Raw genomic sequence first — 17790 nt, 5'->3', positions numbered from 1 at the left:
ACAAAAGAAGTTTGATTTTGACAAAAATTTAAAAAGGAAGAAAAAGTGAAAGGCACATTTCTTTCGGAGTCTGAGCTCTGCCTCTCCTTACAGAGGGCTCCGATAGCTGGGCACTGTTTGCCCATGAATACACACACGCTCAATTTGTGTTCCATAAGCCCTTCAAAAATGTTGATCTGATTTGGGTAAATAGTGCCACTTTGGCCTTCGCTGGAAGCAGAAATCTTACAATCCCTACAATATCCTAACCCTGCTCGGAAATTATACTTTTGAAGTAGACAAAGGTAATAAAATATCCGTACTCATTCATGTCTCTGCCCTACACAATGATTTTATTTATTTTACTTCATGAAACAGCAGGAATTAGATGTAAAATACAGAAGTAGGGCAATATAAACAGCCCCAGCCCCTATTCCCTGTTTTTCTCTACTGAAATGCATGAAACAGCTTCATTCCTTAATGTGGTGCATCCTTCTCATTAATAAAGGACAAAAATGCATCTCTGCACTATTTAATATACTCTACATACCCAACTCCTGCACATGCTTCAAAAGGCTTTTCTGTTCCTGCCCTCTCCAGAGCAGCATTCAGGTAACTCAGCCAAAAAGGTCCCAAGCAGCAGAGTCTGCAGTGCCATGGCAACTTTACGGGACATATTCATTTTTGTCTAACTCGTCCTTAAAAACCTCCAGTGATGCATGCTGCAGCATGCCTGGGCAGCCTCTTCCGCCCTTCACACATCAGCAGAAGCAGCTTTTCCTAATTTTGGTTTTAAAAATTCCTTGCAAACAGAGAGAGTTGCTTCTCTGTGGACGTGAAGAACGTCTGAGCGCTGCCCTTGTCGCGTACTCCCTAACACCTGCCCTCTGATTCACTGCAAGAACGTATGAGAAACGTTCTGTGTTGGTCCTGGTTTCTCTTCGGGGCTGTCACACTATTGTCACTTTTCTACTGATGTAACATGGTGCAAGATGAAAATCAGGCCTTTCATCTTACACCATCACAAACCCTCTGGAGTCCTGGCTCAGGAGGACACCTTTCATTATCAGGCCCTGGAAACATTTACCCTGAAGTTAATCTTTTATGCCTCACAGTGGTTAGCTTTTTGCTGGGCCCGTACAAGCTTTTTTTGCTGTTTTCACAGATAAAAAAAAATTGCTGCTTTCCCTTAACATCACATTTTCTGCCCTGAGAAAACCAAGGCTGTGCCTTGCCTCATTGCCAGCCAGCTGCTCCCAGATCGTGCTACACTGCGGAGGAGCGGCGCAGCGGGTCCTCTTCAGTAGGAGGCTGCACACAGGAGCAGGAGCTTGGCTAGACCTATGGCCACTTCTTTCCCCAAAGGAAGATAAAGCAAAGAGGCTGATGAGAGCCGTCCTACCTGCAGGGAGGCACTGGCCCTGGGTTCTCGTGGAGCTCAGGACTGTTCCCATCTGTTTTCCTTTCACCAGACACTAATGTTGGTTTTGATTTTTGCTACTTGTTTTGCTTGTTGTTGTTAAAGATGCTCTTTTATTCCCTACCCTCTTGCACAGGTCTGTCCATTCATACAAATCCTGATTTTTCTGTCTGTAGGTACAGAATTTAGTTTAATTGTGTAGTAAAGATGTCCATCATGGACTTAAAGCCCCTATACAAATCACATGAAAAGAAGATGCTGAAGATTTCCTAAGTCTGCAGGATTTACAGCTGAGATAACTAAGCACAGCCGCACAAGTTATGGACTTTCAATCAAAATGAATGCAAATTATCACAAAGCCCATAGACTTTCCCTATGCAAAGGTACACTGGTAATAAAAGTTTAGAGATAAGAGTTAAGGTTAGTGGGGCTAGACCTTCATATTTCCATGAAACACATTAATAAATAAATAACTTTGAAATGACTCTAAAATTGAAATAACTCTAAAATTATTTAACTGAATCCAGTTTGCTACTGTTATTTTTAAAAACAACCTTTTAATTCCTCTCTTCTCTTTCAGGTTATGACCAGTTATTTACAGTCCAAGCTCTGCTTCAGTTAATTGTTTTGTCTAGAAATGCTAATTAGAGATCAGCAATTTCCACCGATGTCATTACCACAACAAATCTTGAGGAAAAGCCTAGAAACATGTTTCTTCTTTTTCAAAGGCACATGCAGCTTTCAGAGTGACCTTCTCACACTGAGTTCATATTGACTCAGACATCCTTCATTCCTCTATATTAGCATTTCTAAATCACAGAAATGACATCAAAGAAACCATAAAGGCTTGACTTTTATCACCAAAATAAATTCTGGTTTAATGTACCCTTTGCAATACTTAGGCACAATAGGATACATGATTAGAACATAGTGCAATTAACAGTATACCCACCGCACCTTGTTAACTGAGCGTGCATGGTATACACCCACTTAAAATTTGAACTTTGTAGCTTTTATGGGTTTAATTTAGACCCTTTGGGCTACATATGCATTGAAGATTGGACACATAACATCCATCAATTACTGTTAAAAGTGGTTGCGCACACAGTCATCAATGTTTAACACAGAAAATTAGCTTTTTCTAATTTCATTTCTGATTACTTATCTTTTGTTTTGAAAAACTAAGATGTTTTGAAAATTATAAATACTTGATTTTTGCATTAACGGCATGATTCTGAAAGAAGCAGAGCAAAGCACACTGAAGCACATGTGAATTTGACTGAAACCAGTCAGGCTACTTATATCCATCAGGATAAGGATATTTTCAAGTGCTTTTCTGGACTGGGACCAAAACCAAGTAGAATCAGCTCCTAATACCTAATTTTCAGTGGAGACATGCACACAGATTTTAGGTGAGTTTGGTGAGACTGTTATCAAATTTGTTTGACAGAATCCTATTTAAAATGCACTTTTTAAACACCACATGCCTGCCTGAACCTGAATATTTCGGAGGAGGGGTGTGGGATTAAAAAAAATTGTTGGATCATTTCTGAGGCAATATGTAATTTGATCTGGCATAACCCAACTTCAGAGTTTTAATTTGCAAACTTAAACTGTACCCCCTCACATTTCTTAGCAGATCCATCAGTAAAATACAGAGAGAGATATCTTAGTGTCCTATTTATGCTATGGGTATATCATATGCGTGTTCATGCCACAGGTTGAAAGCATGCACTGTTTTAAAATGTAAATGTATTTTTAGCTATTAAATTAAATTTCAGGAGTAAAAATATTCTTTAGATTTATATATACAAATTTGATCTCCAGAATTATATACATATATTCACTGTCCCTTGTTAAGAAATAGCCTAAATCATCTCCTTTATATAATATTCATTCATTAAGCCTAAAAATGCTTGGTGTTTCCTGATGCAAATAATGCAAACAAACCTATGAAATGTGTTTTTGAATTGAAAGCTCATTTTGTGATCCAGCAATGTGAAATAAACGGCTATCAGACTGTTAAGTCTGACAATACTGAATTGGCACTTTGTCTGTGGCACAGATTTCACACTTATCTGCATGTTTAAGTGCTGTGCTGGACAGAAACAAAATGACAGTCAACCTTCCAAAACAAACCCGCAGGGGACCTGGACGACTGCTTGGTATATCAGGGATATATCAGCTCTAATCAGATGCTGCATCAGAATAACAAAGAACTATCCCATTTGCATTCGACAGAAACAGACAGTAATTCTGCAACAATTATTTCACTCACATCAATATTCTGGTATCTTAAAAAAATCTCTGCAGAATCCAGCAAATGATGAGAAAGGTGAGCCATATGTAGGTCAGCCTTACTCAAGGGCCCGCCTAATTTGGCTAACTGTCAAGGAAGAAACTTTTTTTTGTCACTGGATCTGCTCAAAACGGGTTCGTTCCCAGCAAGGTTTGTTCCAGCAAACTCGAGCTGCAGTGCAAACTTAAGTATGATGCCTTGGAAGGAGGGGGGTGTGATTTTTCAGTCATGGCAATGGTGCTTTTTACTCGAGTTAAAGGAGAAGGAGACCCTCTGCCAATGCTGCTGTCAGGCTCTGATGGTGACTGCACACACTCGCTCAGTACACAGGCAACTGCTGTGGCAACAATAAATGCTTCACCTTGCCATGCATGAGAAGGCGTATGGTAAGTGTGACATTGAGACCTCCTTCAGCCACTTTTGTGTCCTTCGTGTTCATCCTGGCCTCGTATCTTCAATACTTGAAAGCAGCTTCGTTTTTCTTTTTTTTTTGTTTTTCTATTCACTTAATCAACCTACGAAGACAGAGAGAGAAAAAAAGAAAAAGTACCATTAAGTGGCTGAAGCTACTCTGAACTGAGAATATCATGTTGTACAAACCAATTAACATTCCTCCCTTTGATTTTCTGGACTATAGTTTAGTGCTGAAAAGGCTCCTTTGATTATTGTCCCTCCCCAACCAACTCTTTAGCCCTTCACCAATTACAAACAAACTCCCTTTTGAAACCTTAAAAATTCTTTTAACTTCCTGTGTTTCAAAGCTGAAAGCACAGAGCACAACAGAGTGAAATACAATAGTTTTCTTCTAAACAGCACTTTCTCTCTGTTAACCTTTGCAGTAGGTATACACAACACATATATATATATATATGCATTTTTACAGGTGCCTGGTGCTGCTTTCATTTCTTTCCCTGTTACTACTTCCTTCCGATTTTTTTGCTCTTGCACTAGAGATATTTCTGTTTTCTCTCTAGCTAGAGAGAAATTAATTCTGAGCCTAGACACTGATCCCTACCAGCAACAGCGGATGACACGTTATCAAAGACAACCGAGTAACTGAGAGCCACTTGCTGCTGTAAATCTGGGCACTGTCCGACTTTTGTCTACCGGGCCCAGAGGTGGCTCAGTCCTCAAAGGTCCAAGCTGTGCTTGAGCCCTGAGTAGAAGGAAGATTATTCTTAATTCCTAATGACAAACTGCAGATTTTCAGTCATTTACAAAGCCACAAATATCCTAAAATATTCATGAAAGCTGCAAGGGCTGGCTTTGAAGAGATAAACAAGATGCATTATGAGTTTATTAACACAAGGGCATTTATCAGTACAAATAAAAATGGGAGCAGGAAGGAATATTACCAAAGGCAGGCAAATTCCACAGTAGAAAAGGCTTAGAGATTCCTTACTTGATTTTGTCTTTTTCAGGCCTATCTTATAGAGCATAAAACCCTTAAACAGACTTCACGCTTCTCAGTAATAACCGTCTCTTACTAATAACAACCCTATTAGCTTTGCATCTTGGAGCTTCCCAAAAATTTGGCTAGCTTGGGCACCGGCTAATGAGCACCCCCAGGGACAACCATGTTGTGGCTCAGAGCGTACAGCAGTGTCTCACCGGGATGGCAGGCTATCGCTGTCCCCTTGGGGAGACTGCTCCAGCATGGGTCCAACCTACTGGAGGGACCTACGAGATCACTCCCCTGAAAATGTAGGCAGTAGCATCACACAGGCTGTTTCATCAACTGATTAAACTCCATCTTAAGAGCCACCAAGCACTGACATAGCAGATCGAGGTAAAGCCCATCTTGGCTGAGCCTGTTGTCTGTGAGAGAAGTCAACAGTAACGCTTAAAGAAAGAGCACAAGAAACATGCGTGGAGTCATCCCTGACAGACTAGCTGAGCTGCCAGCAATCAGCGATTCAGGGTCTTCTGAGAAACTGCATCCAGACCAGCATTTTCAACAGCCACTGGTGGACCAATCCTCCATGAATTGGTCTAACCCCTTCTTGAATAACTATTTCTGGCCTCCAAAAGTTCTGGTCTCACAGATTAATTATTAGCGCAGGGGAAAAGTGCTCCACTTTATCTGGGTTAAAATCTGCTGATTGTCATTTTCCCTTGTCAGACATTTTCCTCTCTGTATATTATGTGAAGATGACTCCAGAAATTCACTACTCTGATGGCTGATGCTTCCCACTTCAGCCCGAACCTGCGAGTGGCTGAGCCACTCCTGATGTTTTTGCTGCTGGGAAACACACGGGAAGATGCAGAGTTTTCTCTCAAGTCTTACAGGAGTACTTAGGACCACAGAGAGCTTCTGTGCCTCCAGTAACTACAAGGACAGGAGGCAGACATGCTTGAGCAGTAGAGGTGAAAAGAAAGAGTGAGAAAGAGCAACTTAAACTCCTCCTTCCTAAAATTCATGAGTCACAGCCACAGAGCAGCTCCCGTCTACCTGCTCCATGGCCAGGGCTGATTTTTCCTAACCCAGCATGGACTTAATACCGTACGCTCTATCACCCAGACCATAGCCACTGAAATAAAGCCCATTTATTCCACATGTCTAGGCTCACCACTTGTATTACACATCACCTATCTGCATGTAGAAGAGAAGCAAGGTGCCTGGGTGAGAAGGCAGAAACCAGAAGCAGCCTGGCCAGGCCTCTGATACACCATGCGTGCAAGAGGGTGAGAGGAAAACATCCCAAGGCAGCTCGTGGGAAAGGACAGAGAAAGGTATCGGGCTGTATTCTGCTTGTTTAAGGTTAGACCAGGACTCACAGCAAAATCTGCAAGTGGGTGACCATGACAGTCTCTTCTGAGAAGTGCAGAGGGAAGAGCAGAGGAAGAGACTCTGGTTGTTCCCAGAGTCAGGAAGGAATGGTCCCATGGTGCTCACCTGCTCCTTGCTGAGGCAAATGCTCTGACTCCTGCAGCTCAAGCACTTAACTGCTCAGCTCAGTCAAAAAAAAAAAAACCCAACACCCAAAATGCCAGACAGGAGCGCTTTGGTACATAAACAGTAGAACACATCCTGGCATTCTGGACTTTACGGGAGTAATACTGGCTCTCTGAGATTTCTGGAAACTCATGGTAGCTTAGGGCTGGAAGATTTCACATAATGGCTGTGTTTCAAGTAGAAGCAGGATATTTAAGACTTTCTGTGAATCAAAATTTAGTCAAGAAGGTATGGCTATGTTTCTAACGAAACGTATTCCCATGTGAGAAAAATAATTCCAGACTAGATACAGGTTTGCAGTTGCCATGGCCTTTTACTGCTGTGATGCTACAGCAGTATGCTCACTTCGGGAAAAATGTTGGAGGAAAGCCTTTTCCCAGACAACAAACCAACCCCCACCCAAACCTGACCTTTTCCAGATAAAACCTAAAAAGAATCTGTATTTTTAGCTAACACTTTTTGGATTCTTTTTAAAAACAAACGTTAAAAATAAAATTCTACTGCAAATATTGTTAAAAATATCACTGCCATCATTTTTTTTTGTGCAGGATTTTGTCTTTGCCCCTCCTCTAAACAAGCTCAAACTCTGGCACCTGGTACTGAGAAGCAGAACAGATGTCTGGGGGAGGGCTGAGAGCTAGTGTGCCTGCAAGGAGTTAGGCAGCTGCGTGAGATACAAAGGGAACAAATTCAAAAAGGCAGCCTCACATGATAAGAAAGAATATGTGAAAGTTATACATATGCCATGAAGAAAGAAGAGTTTTTACTATGCCAGGTCATTTACAACTGCCCCAGTTGTCCCAAGAGTCTAAGTATTCTGATAAAACATTTACAGCTACTAACTACAGGACTATTAATTACCTGAGTATTTCAGTTTTAAAGACAGATTTAAAGACAGATTAAAATAAAATGCATTGTTGTACTTTATTATTTTTAACTAATTAAAGCAATTTTTTCCACAGGCATCATCACAAACGTGCTGGTCTAGATCTTTGTGTGCATAGATATGTCAGATCATGGCACAAGAAAGAGAATGGTTTCCTCTACAAAGCCTCCTACCAGCCAGCAATATATCCATGTGTTTATAAACCTACTGCTGTAATATACGAGCACATCATGAATATTTAATCAGAAAAATATTTTCCCTCTCCTTTGCAAAATCAGCATTTTGAACAATTTACTATGTTCCTGGCTCACGTGTGCCTCTGTGTGTGAGCAAACAGAAGGCTCAATACATAAGATTTTCGTTTCTCAAGCTTTGTGTGACGAGGTCCCATGACTACTCTGGGGGTTGGGGCAGCTGAGTTTCAGATTATGAAAAAAAATCAATGTGTCACACTTTTCCTGATGATACAGGAAAGTCAAGGGACTCCACAGGTGAGCAGAGAGCATAGTGCAGGCAGCTACAGTCAGTGGCATGGATGAATGTTAAGAGTGAGGTTTTATGCATTTTACCCTGCCTTCAACAGAGAGCTGGCAGCGACAGGAGGACAGCTGGACAACATCTTCCCTCTGACCTTGGGACTCAGGACCAGAATGCACAAAATCCAACATCCAGGGCTCTGCAGCTCCAGGTAACAAGAAAAAAAGTCATACCCAGAGAACAAAGGAAAGTAGATCACCTCAGATAGGTCCTAGCAAACAGCAGATCTTTGCCTCCTGTGGGGCTGACCATGAACACCTGAAGGCATTTCTACTGTTGTTTATCATGTAAAAAGCGAAAATTTCTCTTGAGGTAGAAAGAAGCATCCAAAGGCATTAAAAAAAAGTGCCTCTTGAAAACTCCATTAAAATGGACACATAGTCTTATGCAAATGCCTTTTATCTGTAAACGTGTGTTTCTATACATTTTCAATACTAGCTATCCCAAATTGGTATAAAACGGCATGTCCTATGTGCTTGCTATTCACACATAAGAACCATCAATTTCCTAATATGGCTTTTCAATAATTGTTGGTAGATTAAGCAACTAAACCAACAAGCAGCTACATCACATGTTCATCAGAGTACTACAAAGAACAGTACAGTTCCTCAAGGGTTTCACTGAACTGATATAAGCTACAAAATGAACTACACAGTCAAAGGGCAGTGACACAACTCCCCCCCACGCACACACATGGAGGTTGGGAATCCACGTGGCTGAGGGCGTAGTGTGAGATGGCTGCCTAAAGCCTGAGATATCAAAAGTCAACCTCATGACCTCCTTTCTTCCTAGCCCTCCAGCCTAATAGTTCCCTCCCAAGAAAATACGCAGACCATTGCAGAGACAGTGATGAAATATATATATATATGTATATGTATATATATAAATACATGTTTTAAATCTCTAAGGTGACCACTTCAGGCATGCAGGATAAGAAAGCCTTTGACTCCACAGCAGGCAGGGAAGCCAAAGATGAATGAAATCAACACAGTACCAAGGTAGACATCAAACAATTGATCTCTAAGTTTAAAGCCACAATAAATTATTTGACATCTGTGAATCTGCCAAGAAAGCTACTCATCTGGAAGATCCAGAGGAATGAGAAGGAGGAGGGAGACAAAGAGAGTGTGCACAGTGTGAAATGGGACAGAGCTGCACAATCACAGAGGTGTGCTGGAAAGGAAAGACATGCAGGGAGGAGAGAAGGAAAAAGGCAGGGGGAAAGAGAAAGCTTCAGATAGCTGATACAGAGAATAACGTGAGAAGAATTATTGTGGAAGTAAGAACTGCCTAAAAATGTTCCAGGAAGAAGTCTGCTCTAGCATGTGAAATCTTGATCGTATGGTTGTTAAATCTAAGCCTGCCAGGAAAGATGAAACTGGTCAGATTACCCAGCACAGTATTCCCTGTGCTTGACTCTCAAAAGGGACTCCTGAACCTTACTATGGTGCTTCATCAGCATCGACAGAAAGATATAACTATGACCAAAGAAAGGAAGGCTCTTTAGATAAAATTTAAAAGAACAAATTCCAGTTGTTGCACTGGAAGAAAAAAAAATTATAACAAAGGAAAAAGAATGGGGGAAACTATAGTGACATTCAGAAGAAGCCATGTCTAATTTAAATGAGGACATTTAAACGAGTCATCTAGGTCCCACGTATCTGTCGGTTTAGAAAAAGAAAGCTTCAATAAGGAAAACATAATCTCACAGTAAATCTGCCATTTCCATGATATATGGAAACATCCCAAAGGAGGGGTAGGTGATCAAGTCAGAGGGATGGGAGCAGGAGAAGACAAGGGCTGAAAAAGGAGACTAAGACATGAGCAGAATAACGTGAAGACAAAGAGAATTAAGAGTTATGATGAACGAAGAGTTGGAAGATGTTATGAAGAAATAGTTCAGAGTTTGGTTTATTTAGCAAGAACTCTTAAAAAAAGAGAGTGTTATTACCATGAAAAAGAAAAGATAGTAAGAGTGAACAAAAAAGAACAGCGAAAATTGAAACATGGGATGCCATGAAAAGTCCTCTTGATCAGAAGCCTCCAGGTGGAGTGAGACCTCCCAGGAATTGGAAGCAGCACACTGCCAGGGATCATGACGAAAAGAAAGGACCTGTTCTTTCAGCAGAGCAGTTCTCCAGGGATAGATTTATGCTACTTACATGATTTTAGTCTTTCATTTAAACTGGAGGGAATATAGAAAAGAAGAAGGAGACTGAAAGGGATGCAAGAAAATTACTACAGGACAAGAACTGATAACATTATCAGTAGAAATCAATGCATACAGCCATATATGTAAGGTTTAAAATTTAAAATAAGCTGTCTGCCACAGAAAGGTTCATGCTATCAAATGATCAATAACTATATCAAATACCGAATAACTACTTTGTTTTCAAGTTCTTTGATACTCTAAGCAGTTATTATCTATAGCTTTTCACTTTAAAGTAACACCTCTGGATGTCAAAGGACTAAACAGTGCAATTATACAGAAAAACACTGGCAGAAGTTAAAAAAAAACCCAACCACAACTCAGTGAAATCAAAAGCAAAACCAGCACCAGTTGCATTATTTTGTTTCAAGGAACTTCTTTTCAGAAATAGTAAAAAGTGATAATGATCAGCAGATGATTTATGATCTCAGCTAAAGCAGAAGAGGAGGACTGGACATCTGCTAAACATATACTTCTTCCGTTTGTGTGTCAACTGAAGAATGAAGACATCTACTGTTACTAAATCGTGTAACTGTGAGGTTACTAAGAACAAAAAGCTCACAGGATGCCCGCAATAACATAACAGTAATAACAACGACAGCTCTTCAAAGGATTTCCCTCCCAAGAATAACTATTTGGAAAAGTAGAAATGACCCTTTGAAGCACTCCAGTATTATACAGAAGCCTCACCAGGAGAATCTGATTAATGAACAATAGCTAAGGAAGCAGGTGCAGTATTAACCTTTCTACTTCACCACTTCCATCTCCCAAATTACTAGAGGACTGTACACAAAAGATTGAGATTATTCACATCCTTATCATTTATATCCCAAAATAGATATAGCGTTAATCTCTAACTGTTTAATGAAGTGAAAAAGACCTGCAGAACCTGGCTCCATTAAATCATCATATCATGGCCCATTTTAAGTAAGCTGAGAGTTGGGATGGATCCAAAAATCTAGAAATAAGAAAATTAATTCTTTGTGTTAGCAGGACAAAGGGTGGAGAGTATCAGTTGGCAAAATGAGTTGTCACTAAAAAGATAAAATAAGATAAAGGAATAGCTCCAGAATGAGATTTAAACAAACACGAGAGAACAAGGTTTCCGGAAATTCATAAATCACATGCTCAAAGAGGTCTGAATAACAATTAACCAAGTGGAAAGTAAGTTGAATACAGGCCACTGAAAGAGCAGCAATTGAGTATACAAACAGATACATAAAATATCTATTTCACAAAAAAAGCGGTAAAATATTAGCCCTAAAAGTCAAAGGGGAATAAAGAGCAGCACATTATTGCACCAATTAAAGGCTACCAACAGAAGTCAGTTACACACCTTAGCAAGCCATGTGGTCCTTTTACTAATTATTGAAAAATCTCTGTATCTCTGAATGCTAAGCTCTGTAGTTACTACAGATATCTGGAAGTAGCAGGTTTGTCAAAGATGAGACACAGATTGAAAGAATAGCAGAAAAACTTCTAAAGGCAATAACAAGTATAAAAACTGGCAAGCTGCCTTTTGAATGTAATTTTATGAAGTATGTAAAGTGGTACTAGTTTCTTCTTGAGGGGGTTGTTTAATGCTATTTTGTCAGAGGAAGAAACTATCCTATCAATAGAAACAGCTGTCTTTGTGTTCTCCCTAAAATGAGAAATGCCCTTACTCTAATCGACTAAGATAGTTACATCTCATTTGCTGAAGATCATTAGATGTCAAAAAATATTTGAAGAGAACAGCAACAGATCAGAGACTTATTTTTTTCTGTTCTGAACTGATGGATGTTTAGCTGCTGAACTTGACCTATATGAGTCCTATTCTTTAATGGATCATTTTTCCTCATGCTGGTCAAAAAGCATATGCTGCAGCCAATGGCACTGGTTGTTCCCTTTCTGCTTTATTAAAGAAAATGAAGAGTAACATATCTATTGACTCTTCTACTTACAAAATTTTCAGTAAAGCACTTTGAATAAAAACTATGGCATCGTGAATGTATTACAGGAAGAAAACTCACAGCAGCACAATAAAGACCATTGTCTCATTGTTCACAAAACTTTTTGCCAATATCAACATTCAATGATGAATTACTTATTTAATATAAATTAATATCAAAATATTATGCTGTATGTGAATAGACTGGTATGCACTTTTCCAAGATACAGAAAGTTACCCCTTCAGAAAACATTACATGTCAAACAGGTAATAAACGCTATCAAGTGCCTGGAAATCAAGTCTCAGCCAATCTAGAAAAGCTGTATAATGGCCTTCAGCAAATGCCAAACAGATCTGGGATCCTTAGGGAAGTAATTTCCAGGCTATGGAAAATGCAGTGATTCTTTTGCCAATGATAACTTCCATATAAATCTTTATTTTTTTCTTTTTTTCTCCTTTCTGTAATTATTCCAGAAAGAATTACCTTGGCAGGAATGCGGAGAGCATCTTTACAGTTTGCCATGAACAATAAAAAGCACCAGAGTGTGCATGTCAATACTTTGTACAGATCCACTAGCCAACTAGCTCTTCCACATATGCGAAAAAGCCAGGCAGCTAAAAGCTCTCGTCGATGGAAGCTGCCTCTGAAACATTAACCCCTCCACAAATAAGAAAGTTGTGGCAGCCCACCATAAATGATTCTGTACAAATGTTCTCTAGGAGGATTCAAAGACGAGTTCAGAAGGGACCAGAAGGTGTTTTCTTTCCTTTCCTAATGACATGCAATGCAATTAACTGCAGGCTTTATCATGGACCTGGCAGTTTGCAAGATCAGGTAGACCGCATATGGTAGACCAGCTATTTTCCAGAGAATAATTTCTAATAATAGCTTTGAGCACAAAATCAGCTTTACCTGCCACTTTATCCTGTGGCTCCAAAACCTCAAGTTAAGCATAGAGTTTCTTAAATCTTTGGGTTTATGTTGCTCAAGTTTTGAATAAAAATTTTGCTTTACTTGTTTATGTTCAACTAAGAAACAGACGCTCCAACTAACTTGCATTAGTCATTCTGTATGGTCTGAGATAGTAAATCTAATAAAGAAATGTACATATAAGTCACAGTGAAGGCAGGGAAAAATCTGAGCAGACCAACAGTAGGAGAGTGATCTCTCTAGCACAGTGATGCTTACAAGAATGGCCTACCATATAATAAAAGATTTTCAGTCTACATCTGTTCCTGCAAAAAAAAAAGATTCTGCTGACCTAAACATTGTGAATGTGTGTTATATTTGTTAAATTATTACTGGCCTCAAAAGTCAAATGCATGACTTTGACATTTCATCAATAAAATATTTTTATTTTGAAATAAGGTTTCACGTATAAATTTACCTCAATTTAACTCAAAGCAAATAAAACAACTGAAAGTGCTCTGGGGCAAATAAATTTTGCTTCTTGATTTAAAAATAAATTAACTTGCACCAAACAAAAGAGAGTCAAGCCTAAACAGATGTTCTTTTTTCCATTTTTTTTTTTTAAATTTCTGAGAGAACAGAGAAATCACTCACACGCTCTATTTCAAAGATATTTTAAGTCAGGAAGATTTATATACAAAGAAATATTTTAATATGGCATGCATAGATGCACAGAACATGGTTAAATGCTGGAAAGTAAGCAAGGTACATTTTTTACATGACAGATGTGGACAAATGTTAAAAGATTACTAGGGCATGATCTAATAAGCAAATATTAAGAACAGCATGATTTTTTTAATGACATTTTTATCTTTACTAAAAGTAGCCTCACATATGTAAAGAAAAATTATGATTTTCTTTGCCAGTACATACAAGAGTACAGAGTTTCTTACTGATCAAAGGAAAAAATGCCCCAAACCAGTAGATTAGTTCAAGAGATATGGGAGCTTCTTTAATGGAAAACATTAACCCCTTAAGTGTGTTCCCACGGGGCACAGAATAAACAGATACTTAAATATATTTGTATTTTTGTAATTCCATCAATGTTGAAATGACATCTGCCTTAGAATACGTATTTTTTTAACCTATTTGTAAATCAAATGTTTTGTAGACATATCCAGTTCGACAAACAAGAGTCAGTTGTTTCACTCAACCCAGTGTAAAACATGGCTGGTTGTTAGGGAAAAGAGGCTAATGATAATAGTACATTTCACCTTCTTAAACAGAAAAATATTACATAGTGATATAATTGAATCTCTGACAGAAACAAGCAAAAATGCCACTTTTCCAATCACCTTAATTATGTTATTTACAAGGCTGTCATTTGAAAATCCATTCAAGCTCCCTAGATGAATAAAACAAATACTCATTACAAAAAAAAGGAAATTCATACAGCATCTAAGGGAGGGAAAAGGATGAGCTCCCATCCTCCTGTTGCATGGGGACTGGCACCCGACTCTGGATTGTGAGGCACAGGTTCCCTTCTGGGACACCACACTCGTGCTCGCTTGAGGCAATGATAGATTTGGAATTGTCTGAGAAAGAGAAACTGGTCCAACAGGAGCACAGCTGTAATAGCTGCAAATACGGCCAAGCACTGTGAAGAATTCCATGACTCATGAGGATAAAAGGGAAAATAAAAAGCAGTGTTGCAATGTCCTGCTGGGTGTCTGGAATTGTTACCTTTGAAAGTCATGCTGACAAGAAGAGTACTTAAGTTCTTAATCACTGGTGGTTAGTCAAAATATATAGCATTATAAGAATGTCACTGTGAAACTCAGGACTATGTAGTGGGTAAAAAACCCCGGTATGTTCCCAGAGCTTCATTTGAAACTAGATTTAACGAAAAAAGAACAAATAAAAAAACAACAACCAGCCCTCAATAAATTACTCTCTTATGGGCAATCAATACTCAGAGTAAAGAGCCAAACACATGCCAAGATTTAAGCCACTTAAATCAATACTTTCATCACTGATTTAAACCAGGAGAATCTTTAAAACTCAAAAGCAAGTCTAATTGATGAAGTATTCAAAAGCAAAGAAAAATCAAATAGTTTATTTATTAACGACTTCAAAGTGCCAGCTGTAAAGTGAATCACTGTATCTTGCTCTGGCACTGGGAAAAACAGAGCTAAGGCTATCCATTTGCTGCTTCTGCATCCATTTGCTGCTTCTGCATCCATTTGCTGCTTCTGTTCGACTCTTACAAAGGAAAGAGCCTGTTTTTGCATAAGTAACTCATTTGCTTCACAAAGTAACTCAACTGAAACAGGCTTCATGAAGTACCTGTCCTTTTGTCTATCCTTCAGTCCCTTTCCTTACAAATATGCGCATACATACCTACCTCTCTCTCTATATATATCTGTATATATAAGCTTCCCAACCAGTTTCAACATTTTGAAGAGATATAGCGATGTCCCGTGTTTTAAGTTCACACAGGTTTCATGGAACCACAACCCAACTAGAGGCACAAGGTCATGGTTCCGCCGCAGGAGAAGCTTTGGTCTGAGCCCAGTAGTGAGGGATTCCCAGCGGGGCTGGCAGCAGGTGGGTCAGCAGACGCACATCGGTTGCTCAGCAGCTCACAGCCAGCCACGCCACGCGCTTGCCCCTTCTCACGGTAAGCATCATGAGAGAGCAAAGTGAGAGGAGGGGGCTCTGGAGGTGAACTAGTACAATCACTAAAAAAAGCCCCTATGATCACAGGAACTGCCTACAGAAGGTGCTTTAAGCAGACATAGGATACACGTTTGATTTTTTTTCCAGCTGCTCCAGTAGTTAGTTGCTCATATAGAGCCCCACTGCCTTTAACAGAGTTTCACGGACATAACTGGATGTGGAATTTGGTCCTATGTTCTTTATAAAAACAAGACAGGACTTGTGTAAATGCTAAGGATTTGATGCTGCCCTTACCTTCCCACCTTTGGCTTGGGACCACAAAGTGGTCCATTTGCTCATTTGAAAGAAAAAAAGTAAAGATCAAGAGGAGGTAATTGCTGACTTACTGTAGAGACTCCAAAGACTACTAAGGAATAGGTTACTATTAAATAAAAATAAAAATTAAAAAATAAATAAATCATTACTGAAGTTTTGTTGATATCTACATCAATGACTAGAAGAGGGCATTAGCAGCACACCAATGATAGTCAACTGGAAAGACTGTGGACATTATAAAGGAGAAGAGCTCAAATATGAGCAGGAAGATAACTCAAAAAGAAAAGAAAAAATGTATGGCAATAAATTTACAAGTAATACATCCACATTACAATACATTCACAATGCATTACAATACACTTACAACACAAATACGACAGCTAAGGAAAAACAATTCTTAATGAGTCAAATCTTAAAGGCACATATGATACGAAAGACCTGGGGATGACATAAGGCTGAATATTAGAGGCTGAAAACTTATACTTCAGAGGAGGGAAGAGGAAGCAACCATGTTCACATAACCACATCCTGTTTCATATTTGGATTTGGACACTCCATAAGCATAAGGGAAAAAAAAGAAAAGCAGGAGTTCATTGAGAAAAGAGTGGAAAAAAATATTGAAAATCATACAAAGGTGGGGGTGGTTCTTAGCCAGCAATAAATGGAAAGTATTTGAAAAAGGAGTATTTGAAAAAGCAGTATTTGAAAAAGGAAACTGATATTGGAGGGATCCAAAGGAAAGGAGAGAAACCAGGATGTTGCAAGTGTGGCTGGCTGATGCAAGGATGACTTTAGGAAGAAATTAAAGCTAAATTTCTGTTCCAAAAACCTCTTTGGGGTATCTCTCAGGCTGAATGACATTCTCCAGAAGTGACAGTGCCTTGGTGTTTCCACGTAGGTAGGTCGCATAAAGCTTCCTGGAAGCCTTATAAGAAATACACCGCAGTCTGCTAAGACATTCAGCACTGGGAATGTTTGATCAGGTCTTAAATGGTATTTAGTCATAGAGTGCCTATTTTATATGAAATTCCATCTTGCAAGGTCTGCTTTCATGCCAAATTGAACCAAAACATCAAATTTTGAAACAATTTAGTGTGTGAGCTTGTAAGTATGTGTGTTTGTGTATGTTTTAATATTTTTTGTTGATCTAAATAAGTTATTTTTCTACAGCTAAATTTTTGTACAGACTTCAACTTGCTGGTTTTATATTCTATTAAGTATAATATATCTCAGAGTAAAAATATCTCTTTGCAATGAAAAATCAAAATCGCACAATTTTACAATTTTGTGAAGGCAGTATGGACAGTTATTATAAAAGTCTCTCATTTATTTTTTTAGTAAGGAAACCAACACATTCCCACAGAATGTTTAGATATTGACAGTCAGCAAAAAAAAATAATAATCGCAAAATTTCTATCTGCTCTTCCATAGACTTACTCTGTAATGGAATGGAAACAGAGGCGAATGAACTAATGAGGTCTTTTTAATCTCCAGTTTCCAAGACTTGTACATTTTCTCTTTCCCATTTTTATAAGAGCCCTGGCATTATATTTATTGAAGTTAGGGAGAGGAGAGATGTTTTAGTATTTTTTTACTATTATTTAGTCAGTAAGTAAATTAACTTGGTAAGAGAAAAAGGAGGTCATATAGTATTCAAAAAGATACAATAC

At 38.8% G+C, this 17790-nt stretch overlaps 1 protein-coding gene across 2 annotated transcripts in view; it reads right to left on the bottom strand.

Annotated features, from left to right (window-relative positions):
• Positions 1 to 4137, bottom strand: part of LOC104380555 (poly(rC)-binding protein 3) — a 53795-nt gene extending 49658 nt beyond the window's left edge. For both annotated transcript variants that reach the window (XM_086609117.1, XM_086609118.1), the window contains exon 1: positions 4060 to 4137. In XM_086609117.1, the coding sequence (XP_086465243.1) occupies positions 4060 to 4137 (78 nt within the window). The remainder of the gene's footprint in view (positions 1 to 4059) is intronic.
• Positions 4138 to 17790: the final 13653 nt, after the last annotated feature.

This window comes from Tauraco erythrolophus, chromosome 3 (genome assembly GCF_009769465.1).
Source record: "Tauraco erythrolophus isolate bTauEry1 chromosome 3, bTauEry1.pri, whole genome shotgun sequence".
NCBI lineage: Eukaryota > Metazoa > Chordata > Aves > Musophagiformes > Musophagidae > Tauraco > Tauraco erythrolophus.
This window is presented reverse-complemented; position numbering and strand designations above follow the sequence as displayed.